Genomic DNA, 11061 nt, shown 5'->3' with positions numbered 1-11061 from the left:
TTTCCATCAAGAATACTTGAAGAATATGGCGTAGTTTTCATATTAAAATTCTAATTCTAATTTTCTTTTTATTGTTAGGAGTGAAATTAGACCATAAGAACAAACACAAAGACTAAGAAAAAAAAAATTGTCCAGTTAAACTAAAAAGTCTTACGTGGGGTAAAATGGTTGAAGCGAAAAGAAAATTGGACCACCAAACATGAGAGAAAAGGAAACCTGTCAAGAAATTCCAAATTCCCTGTTCGATCTTATACGAGGCACATGCCATGTATCATGATTGTACATTTTCAATCATGTGGTGTCTTCATCTTGACATGCTTATCATAAGTCTTAAGAAAAACTCAAGCCTCCTTTACATTTTTTTACTCGATTTTGTGGTTTCGTTGGGCCTTAAGCGAAGTTTTTATTTGCCAATCAAGCATAAGTCATGCGGAATCTAAATTTGTTCAGCCACACATGTCACTCGTGCGTGCATGTTCAATTGTCTACGACTCTAATCAACTTGTCTCGTCCCTAGGTCAAGTCCTTTGGCTCGACTTTGCCTCTAAGACCAATGTCTCTCATGTGTAACGCTGCATCTCATCTCGTCATCATATTGTCATCTAGGTTCCCAACAACACAGCTCATACATCATGATGTCATCCCAAGTGATGTCACCAGCCTTGCTACTCACTCAAAAACACTTATTGACATTGACTTCATGAATCAACTATATCATCGAGACATCTTGAACATCTGATTTCTATCGAGACATGACTCTCTTGTTTCCATGTCGAGCCATTTACAGAAACCGTATTGGGTATTAGGTCTACATATCAACCTTTGACATAGGAGTTGGGGCGCAATGTCAGAGCTCCAATACCATTTGATACTATTCTCATAAAACTTATTTTCAAAGGAAAATGCCCAAGACACTCGTCTTGCAAAGCTTGCCATGCTGCGATACACGTATGTGTTACATAGTAGCTCACTTAGGCCATAAGGCCTAGGAATGGTTGAAAGGTGACACCATGTCTCTCCTTTATAGTACATTTTGGGAAATTTTTTGTCCAACAAGAGTAAACATGATTTTTGTGAGTAGTCATTTTTTTGGCGAACATTCATATTTCATATAAATGAACTTAACTCCAGAGCCATATGCTAAAACTCATACCAGATCCTCGACTTTTAAGGTTAAGTCTTGGGGTCGTACTCTGTCTTATCAAGCCTATTTTTGGCATTCTTTGATAAGGAAGCGGATTATCTTGTTGATTGAACATCTAAGGCAAGAACACTTGTTTGAGATTCGAATCACTCCACAAGCAAGATCAATCATATCAAGCTTGAATGATTCTAAAATGCAACCTAAACTACATATAATTGAAAAGAAACTTAGCCCTTAGCTAAAAGAAAGGTAAGAATATTTAGCCCTAATGATAAGGAATCACTCCAAAAGAAAGTAAAATTTAGATTACAAGTTTGAGATTCAAATCACTTCACAAGCAACATTGATCATGTCACGCNAAACTTAGCCCTTAGCTAAAAGAAAGGTAAGAATATTTAGCCCCTCCAAGAGAAAGTAAAATTCAGATTACAAGTTTGAGATTCAAATCACTTCCCAAGCAACATTGATCATGTCACGCTTGAATGATTCTAAACATGTAGCTTAAACTGCATAGAATTACAAAAAAAAAAACTTAGTCATTGGCTAAATAAAAACACAAATGCTCTTCTTACTACATTTTTAATTCTTCTCNAAAAAAACTTAGTCATTGGCTAAATAAAAACACAAATGCTCTTTTTACTACATTTTTAATTCTCCTTTACATATATAACATACATGCCTTTATATAGCCTCAAAATGAAACCCTTAACCTTCCATAAGTCATTTGAAGAGTTTTTAATCTTCATACTTCATGACCATAATTAGTTATTATGTAAATGTAATCTAAAAATAAATAAAAAATCTTAAAACTTAAAATACATTAATAAAACATCAAAAATCTAGATTTTAGTCATCTNCCTTAACCTTCCATAAGTCATTTGAAGAGTTTTTAATCTTCATACTTCATGACCATAATTAGTTATTATGTAAATGTAATCTAAAAATAAATAAAAAATCTTAAAACTTAAAATACATTAATAAAACATCAAAAATCTAGATTTTAGTCATCTATTTGAAGTATCTTGAATCCCTTGTTACATATATGAAGACTTGATTCTTCTTAATGTGAAATTAATTACAACTTGAGTTCAACTTTAATAGAACTTGACATTATCTTGTGGTAATTTGAACAACATTTTTCACAACTTTCTTCAAGTTCATATTGTATGATTGAGATGTCTTGGTTCATATCACTCTTGTCTACTTGTTGCCTTCAATCTTGCTTGTGCCTCAGCTTGGTTTCAATCTATAGTTTTATCAATCCTCCTCAGCGGTATCATGATACTTGTAATTAGTGATACATAAACACTTGAGGGTCGCCAACTATACTCCCGTGATCAGATGAGCACCAATTGAGCACCAACTATACTTATAATTAAAAAAAATAAAATTACGGGCCGTACGCTGGTTGAGGCGAACTCGCAAGATACCCGAAGAACCGACTCGCGTCCGCTGCACTGTCTTCCTCGCCCGAGAGTCCCGACAAACCCTAATCGCGGAACCTGACTGCCATCGCCGGTGAGATCGTCGTCATCCATTTGTCCCTAACGGTGCATTTGTCCTCCTTGTCCCGACGTACCCCGGCGTTGGTTCGCTCCCACCTAAGGCTCGCAAATGATCAAAGTCTCGCGGCGTTATCGATCCTCCACCTCAATCTTACTGCTTCTCTCTCACGGTACAACAACGACTCAACAGAAGGGCAGCTACTTAGATACCCTAGGGTTTAATGTGGGAACTTGGGGAAAATAGTGCGTTCTCTTAGCAACCCTCGCCGAAAATCTTTTTTTTTTTTTTTTTTTTCTTTCTGGAACGCGTATCGTTACTTAGAGCCTATGTTAGTGTAGGACATAATTTATGTATGAACTTTATTGTTTTTCTATTTTCATCCTAGTTTAGATGCATTTTATATAATTGAACGTACAAAGGTTTAAATCATTGTTGTAAAATTTTGTGTATAGTATTTGTTGATATGATGAATATATGCGCCAACCTACACGAATCTTAAAAAGTTAAATAAGAAGGGCATTCGTTGAGATGTGAGACATAAACATTTGGACATCCATGAGTTGGATATTAATATTCTACCATATCGTAAAAAGTAGAGTAAATAAAAATGTATTACAAACTACAAAAATTAATCTGAATTAAATATTGGGTTGTTGGCGTTGAGATTTTATTGATGTTTGGATGTTAACAGAAAACAAATAAGAAAAAGAAATATAGTATTTGAAAGTGGAGGACTTAAATAGAATTAGTAGAGGAAAGTATTAGGGAAATTATGTGAATGCAATTAATATTATAGAGAGAGAGAGAGAAAATGTGTAGGTGAGATAAAGATTTTAATAATAATTTAAAAAATTGGGGCAAAAGGGAATGGATGAGAATGAGTGTTGCAAGTAGCTCATCAATCAACAAAAACCGAGATGCCAGGAATGGAGACAACTAAACGGCTCCAACAAATTCACACCAATCAGTAAGGCGGTGAGGATCGGTGTAAATACAATTTCTCTTCTTCTCTATATAATCACAGTTTTGGGGGAAACCCATTCCAAACCTTCTTAATCATGCCCATCGCCTTTTCCCCTTTCCTCTTTCTTCTCTTTTCCGCCACCGCTCTCGGAGACCCCGGATTGATTGGGGTTAACTACGGCCGAATCGCCGACAACCTTCCCCCGCCCCACAAAGTTGTTGACCTCCTCAAACAGCAAGGGATCCACCGCATCAAAGTCTATGACACCGATGCCGCCGTCCTTACTGCCCTTTCCAACTCCAACATCTCCATCGTTGTTGCTCTTTCCAACCACCTCCTCTCCTCCGCCGCAGCGGATTCTTCCTTCACCGACAATTGGGTCCAATCCAAAATCTCTAATTATTACCCTGCCACCAAAATCAACGCCGTCGCCGTCGGCAACGAGGTCTTTGTCGACCCCAACAACACCACCAATTTCCTCATCCCCGCCATGAAAAACGTCTACTCCTCGCTACAGAAATATAACCTCCACGACTCCATCAAAGTCTCCTCCCCCATTGCCCTCACCGCCCTCGCTTCCTCCTACCCGACCTCCTCCGGTTCCTTCAAACCGGACCTTATCGAGCCAGTCATCAAACCCATGCTCGACTTTCTCCACCAGACCGAATCTTACCTTATGGTTAACGCCTACCCCTTCTTCGCATACGCCGCTAACTCCGACCAGATTTCTCTGGACTACGCTCTCTTCCGGGAGAACTCCGGCGTTGTGGACCCCGGCAATGGGTTGAAATACTTCAGTCTTTTCGAGGCTCAAGTGGACGCTGTTTACGCCGCCATGATGGCGCTTAAATACGACGACGTTAAGGTCGTGGTTACGGAGACTGGGTGGCCGTCGATAGGGGAGGAGAAGGAAGTGGGAGCGAGTAAGGAGAATGCGGCGTCGTATAACGGCAATTTGGTTAGGAGAGTTCTGACAGGGAGAGGGACCCCCTTGAGACCAGAAGACCCATTGGACGTCTTTCTGTTCGCGTTGTTCAATGAGAATCAGAAACCGGGGCCCACCTCTGAGAGAAATTACGGTTTGTTTTACCCCAACGAGGAGGAGGTTTATCAGATCCCTTTCACACTCGCGGACATGGCGAGTGAGACTCCGACGCCGATGAACGGGAGTAAGGCTCAGGTGCCGCCGTCCAAAGGGGATACCTGGTGTGTGGCTAATGGGAACGCGGCGGCGGAGAAGCTGCGGGAGGGTTTGGATTATGCCTGTGGAGAGGGGGGTGCTGATTGTGGTGCGATTCAGCCAGGTTCCACGTGTTACAATCCTAACTCACTTGAGGCACACGCTTCGTACGCGTTCAATAGCTATTACCAGAAGATGGGCCGTGCGAGTGGCACGTGCTACTTTGGTGGTGTTGCCTACGTGGTTACTCAACCTCCCCGTAAGTACCAAATTGAAAGTTCAATAAATATAACCGTATTATATATTTAATCTGACAAACGGTGTCGTTTTTTTGGTTGCAGAGTACGGAAACTGCGAGTTCCCTACAGGGTACTAAGCTGGGGCAGGCCGCGATAGATATTTATAGAAACTAATAAAAGAAAACACAGCATTTTAATTTCATTTAGTGACAGTTGACTTTTTTTTTTTTTTTTTTTTTTTTGGGGGGGGGGGTTGTAGTAATATATTATTATTTGTATGTAACAGTGAAATATTTGGTTATAAAAATTATTGTTTCCAGATTTTCTTTCCAACCTGTTTCTCTGTTTTTTGTGTTTCCACTCTAAATATTTATTTAATTGTGGAACCAATAACAAAACGACAATGATTTCTTGTTTGTCGACAGCTTTTGTCTTTTAGGTTTGAGAAATGGGCAGACAATAGAGGAAAAGGGAATAGCCTTTATTACCTCCTTTTCGTTCCTTATGCGTTCTGTGACCTCATTTTATTATTGTTGTTTCTTTTTTCGAAGTTGCGTTCTTTTTCTGTTGTTCATATAAGTTCATTATTTTCATGCCAGTTTAACAACCAGCCTTTTTTTAATATTTGGTTAATCAATCACTTTTGTACTACAAACAACAAACATAGGGCTTAGATTCATAAGAAACTTGGCTCAGACCCACTGTTTATAGATATGGGTTCTTTCGATTTTTTCTTTCGAATTTTTCCTTAAAATTTTAAAACCCTTCTACTAGAAGAAGGTTCCCTAACAAACGATATTTCAAAACTATAGAATTTGAAATTGAAGTTTGGAATTTCCAAAAANAAAAAAAAAAAAAAAAAAAAAAAAAAAAAAAAAAAAAAAAACTTTAATGAAAACTAAATAAATAAAATATTTAAATATTTTACTTATTATTTAATAAGTTAATATTTACTTATTGGTTAAAAACACTACACAGATTATCTCAATTCTTGACCTCTTTTAGATAACATGGGGTTAAAAAACAACAATTTAGTACTCAATTCGCCTCAAAATATTTTCCACAAGTGACTTAAAAATTTAACATCCCTATTACTGACAATTATTTTACGGATTATATGTAATCTACTCCCCTAAAGAAAAAGTCACCAATATGTTTTGCATCCTCAGTTTTGTTATTAAGTCATTTTACCAAATCGGTCTACCACAACAAAAATATTTTCTTTGCCCTTTTTAGTGTACGGCAAACCAAGAACAAAATCCATAGATATATTAGTTCAAGGTTTGTTCGGTACATTCAAAGGAGTATACAATCCATTTGGATGCAATATAGATTTAACTTCTTTGCCTTTAAAATATTGGCTACAAAACTTATGAGCATTGTGCTTCATCTTCGGCCAAAATAAGTGTTCACTCCACATATTATAAGTTTTATTAATCTCAAAATGCCCCCATTAAACTACCATGTGCTTCTTTTACCAACAAATCTCTTACAGAGCATTTAGAAATATAAATCTTACTTTTCTTAAATAAAATTCATAAAACACATTCTATCATGACGCAATATCTACCACTCAAAAGTGTGCATAGATATGAAAATATTATTACTCAAGGAAAGAATACAGATTTAAGAATTAGAAAAAGAATTGGGATCGAATGTTCAATCTTCATTAATATTCACAACCTTTAAATAGGATACAAGATACTAAATAATATCTACAACTAAAATATAAACTAACTAAATCTTGATAATAAAATAAAATATACTACTATTCAAATTCAACTGATTACGAATATCTAATATATATTTCCTAATTAATATATTTTTTCGGATATCATATATTCCCTAATTAATTCAAACTACAATAAGTTGCACTAAATTCTGACATATCATCCACAATTTATTTATTTATTTATTTTTTTTTTTTTTTTTAAATAGATTCAAAATCTTAGTCATTTCTATATAATTCTTTAATATGCTCAAATCCAAAATTTTTTGCACTAATAGGAGTAAAGAGATTGTACCTTCTACCTATTGCCTACCGTTCAATTTGCTTTGATCTTACGATAAGCTTTCATGATCAAAGTGCAAACAATTCTTTATCATGGGTAGGATAGTTCAGATCACAGGTAGGATAGTTCAGTGCTCCTCATTTAATTTTTCACTAAAATAAGTTAAGGGCTTTCCAATCTTAAAATAACAGAACACTAAAGTGCAAACCACTTGCATCACATTCAATTTCAAAAGTTTTATCAAAGTTAGACAAAATAATTAATGGTGCATTGCTTACTTTCTCCTTAAAAAAAAACAACATTATTTTTTCACTAAATCATACAATGTTGCAGCTACGATGCTAAAATCTTTTATAAATCTCGTATAGAAGCAAGCTAATCCACGAAAACATGCTAAAATCTCTTATAAATCTCCTATGGAAGCAAGCTAATCCATGAAAACTCAAAATTTCACTCATATTTTTTGGTGTTGGCAAATTCCTCGTGACTTTAACTTTCTCTACTCCAACTCTATTTTATAGAGCTAGCTAATCCATGAAAACTCAAAATTTCACTTATTTTTTGGTGTTTTTAGATGAAAAAACTATACTTACTATAAATTAGCATGAAATTTGGTTGGTAATCAAAACGGATTTAACATGCCGTAGGCTCAACCAAAATCTTCAAATAAATTAAAATATCATTAAAATATTTTTCCAAATATTCTATGAACATTATTCATTAAGTACTGTACTAGGAGCATTAGTTAACCCAAAGGTCATAACAAGTCATTCATACGCTCTAAACTTAATTTTGAAAGTTGTTTTCCATTCATCTCTAGGCATTTTAATTTGATGATATCCAGATTTCAAAAAAATCTTTATGAATAGACATGAACCATGCAATTCATCAAGCATATGGTCTAGCCTAGGAATAGGATGTCGATACTTTACAGTGATTTTGTTGATGACTCTCGACGCACATGCACCAAGTTTCATCTTTCTTTGGCTCCAATAAGACTGATACAGAACATGGACTCAAACTTTCTCGTAAATAGCTCTTCTCTATGAGCTTCTCCACTTGCCTTTGAATTTCTTTAGTCTCAGTTGAATTGACTCTATAAGCTGGCTTTTTTGGAACGACAGCCCTCAGAATGAAGTCTATTTTACGTTCAATACCTCTCATATTGCATATACTCCTCTGAATCAAATCTCCCATAGAAAGTTGAATTTGTCAGCTTTATTCTCCCAACTCCTCTTTCTTCTCCTCTCTCATATAAGTACTCTCTCTCCATTCTTTTTTGTGCTAACATTTTTCTACTCTTTTTCAGTCTCTTCCTCTCCCTCGACATCTCTCCCTACCCTAGGATTATTTCCAGCAAAAAGGCATTCAAGATTACTTTGTTTCCTTGAGAATTACCTAAGGCTATTTCAATTCACTCTATCCGGTTTGTCAAGACACTAATAACTTGATTCAAATGAGTAATAGCTCCCGTTCGTGCTTCTTTCCACCTAGCTTCATTGATCTCCCCTCCATTTCTCCCGTCTTGGTTCATAATTGTACAAATAGTAGTTAAATATATGCTTAGGACCTCACACACTCAACTCACTGGTTTTACGCTCAGGGACACTCGTGTTTATTACACACAAAGATAGGCTATTTGAGAAAGTGACTAAATTATATGATTAAGGTAGGCTAATATATGGGTAAAGCAATTAATAGTAGCAAACTATTGAAGACAATTAAGATAAATTAATTATGAAATAACAGTAAAATAAAAACAGAAATATCAAAGAAACAAGGGACACATATATTTAGACAAATTTAGGAGTTATTTTCGAATTTCAATTAGGAAACAAAAATATCACACATAAGGATTACACATTATATGGTTTAAGAAAAAAAAATGTGAATTGAAATTTATTTGATTTTCAAATAAACATACTAAATAAATGAGAAATACAATTTATAACCACGAACAAATATGATAAGAATTTTTTTTCAAAAGGTAAATATGATAAGAAAATGAGAGCAAAGTAAAAGGATAAATAAAGATCGGTGGAAATGTCAGCAAGAAAATAAAGAGAAGATTTAAAGAAAAGATAAACAACAACATAAAAATCAATTCTAGAATAGGTCACAAAGATGTAACCTAGACTCTCATACCAAATTCACAAGGCAACCCTAATCCTCACCCAATTATCCAAGTTTTTGTTGAAACGAGAACTCTTCAATCAAAAAAATTAACGTCTCCTTATACAAAATTCGGATCAACCAAGAGATAAGCTAGAATTAAGTTACTCTTCATATCAAAGATCTAGAAGCAAGATTTGAAATCTTGTTCTAAATGAAGTCACTCCACAATTTGATCAAAACGCAACCTTTGGAACCTTATTCTAAATGGAGTCACTCCACAATTTAATCAAAACTTAATGGCTTAGAAGCAATCTACACCTAAATAGATTTAGACTTAGAAATGATAAAAAAGATGCTCAAATTTCTAAGGGTGAAAGTCTTTAAGAGCTCAATTTCATTCCTAAAAAAAAAAACGAAATTAAAGATAAGTACATTTTTCTAACCACTAATCAATCAAGTGCAATTTATAACAAATTCATCGGCTACTTCAACCGTGCAAATATGCATTTCTGAAGCTTTAAATGGTTCTTCATCAATCTAATCAGTTTGTAACTCATGAAATAATAGTTGAATCGAGTCTATCTAATTTTATAGATGAAGAATATTCGCTTGTTGAATCTTTTTGGCCTTCGATTGTGTAATAGTTCCGGTTTGAATGATCCTTATCGTGAGAAATTAAAAAACCCAATTTTTCCTTTTAGAGTCAAAATTTTAGGATTTTATTGTGGGTGTTAGAGAAAAAATTTTAAGATAGAAAAAACTTATTAGAAAAATTCCAAAAATTCAAGAAAAATGTAAAAGAAAATAGTGAAAATTTTGAGAAAATTGGTCAGATTAACTCTAAGGCTAAATTGGCCCTTTTGACTCTCCATTCCTAATCACGGATTTGGATTAGCCTCAGATTACTNAACCAAATTTTGACACCTCAAAATTCCACTAACTCAAACATAGGTTTTTCCATTGAGTGGAGTAACATTTTGACTTTCTTCCTTTTAATTCAACAATTATNAATAAAGAAAAAGAAAGAAAAGGAAAAAGAGAGCAAAAGAAGATGAGAGTTGAGGGATTCTTGAGTGTGAGTTAGAGAGAAAGTTGAAATGTGCTCAAAACAACCATTTGAGTCGGAATTTTGTTGAAGCTTCTTTACAAGAATCGTTTTGTGGCCTCTAGACAATAATTTTGGACTTATGAGTTTTGTGTAGGATGATAATTGGTTGAATTTTACACAAGTTTTATGAAGGAAGTCTAAGTTGATTCAGATCCGACTATGGCATTTCGATGAACGTCAAGAAGCTAAATTTTTTTGTAAATTTGTAATTTTTGATGATCTTTGGACTCATTAATTCTTGTTGTGATTGAATAAAGATTGTGAGAAAAATACCTTGGTAAAGATGGATTAAAATTCTACAATTTTTGTGAAGAAATAAATTCTCTCGAGTTGTGTAGAGAAAGTTATGAAAATTAAAAGAAAATATAAAAGAATCGATAACTAGTTTGCAAATGTATAAATTTTATGAATGAGTCGATTGCGTAAGTGATAGCACGTGAAAGAGAGATTTCAAGAATTTTAGAGCTCCTAACCCAAAAAAAAAAAAAAAAAAAAAAAGTTCGAGAAGGCTCGCATCATCGAAGTAAGTTACCACACAGACTTTAGGCATGTAAAGCTTGTAGTGATCGCTGGGACATGAGAGCATTCCTTTAGGTGGTTAGAAATTGCATGTGAAGAATTTCAGAAGGGCGTTTTTGAATGAGTATGTACTATAGTATGTTAAGGTAAAATTTATGTTAGAAAGGAGGATGGACTATTGTGATCTCCTCGTTGAGCATGTTTGCTTGTATGTGTGCATGATATATAATATGTGTTAGCTCGATGTGTTTGATTGTGTATTCTTCCTATGGAG

General features: G+C 34.8%; 1 protein-coding gene across 1 annotated transcript; it reads left to right on the top strand.

Annotated features, from left to right (window-relative positions):
- Positions 1 to 3531: 3531 nt before the first annotated feature.
- On the top strand, positions 3532 to 5290 carry LOC111784205 (glucan endo-1,3-beta-glucosidase 12-like). Its single transcript, XM_023664988.1, has 2 exons — positions 3532 to 5053; positions 5136 to 5290. The coding sequence occupies exons 1-2, from the start codon at positions 3709 to 3711 to the stop codon at positions 5168 to 5170; spliced, it is 1380 nt and encodes a 459-aa protein (XP_023520756.1). The 5' UTR covers positions 3532 to 3708; the 3' UTR covers positions 5171 to 5290.
- The last annotated feature ends 5771 nt before the right edge of the window (positions 5291 to 11061 follow it).

The sequence above is a fragment of the Cucurbita pepo genome, unplaced genomic scaffold, assembly GCF_002806865.2.
Source record: "Cucurbita pepo subsp. pepo cultivar mu-cu-16 unplaced genomic scaffold, ASM280686v2 Cp4.1_scaffold000173, whole genome shotgun sequence".
Taxonomy (NCBI): domain Eukaryota; kingdom Viridiplantae; phylum Streptophyta; class Magnoliopsida; order Cucurbitales; family Cucurbitaceae; genus Cucurbita; species Cucurbita pepo.
This window is presented reverse-complemented; position numbering and strand designations above follow the sequence as displayed.

Coding starts and splice junctions, on each gene's coding strand:
- LOC111784205 (XM_023664988.1), top strand. CDS start 3,709: ATGCCCATCGCCTTTTCCCCTTTCCTCTTTCTTCTCTTTTCCGCCACC. Junction 5,054..5,135: donor CGTGGTTACTCAACCTCCCC/GTAAGTACCAAA, acceptor TTTTGGTTGCAG/AGTACGGAAACTGCGAGTTC.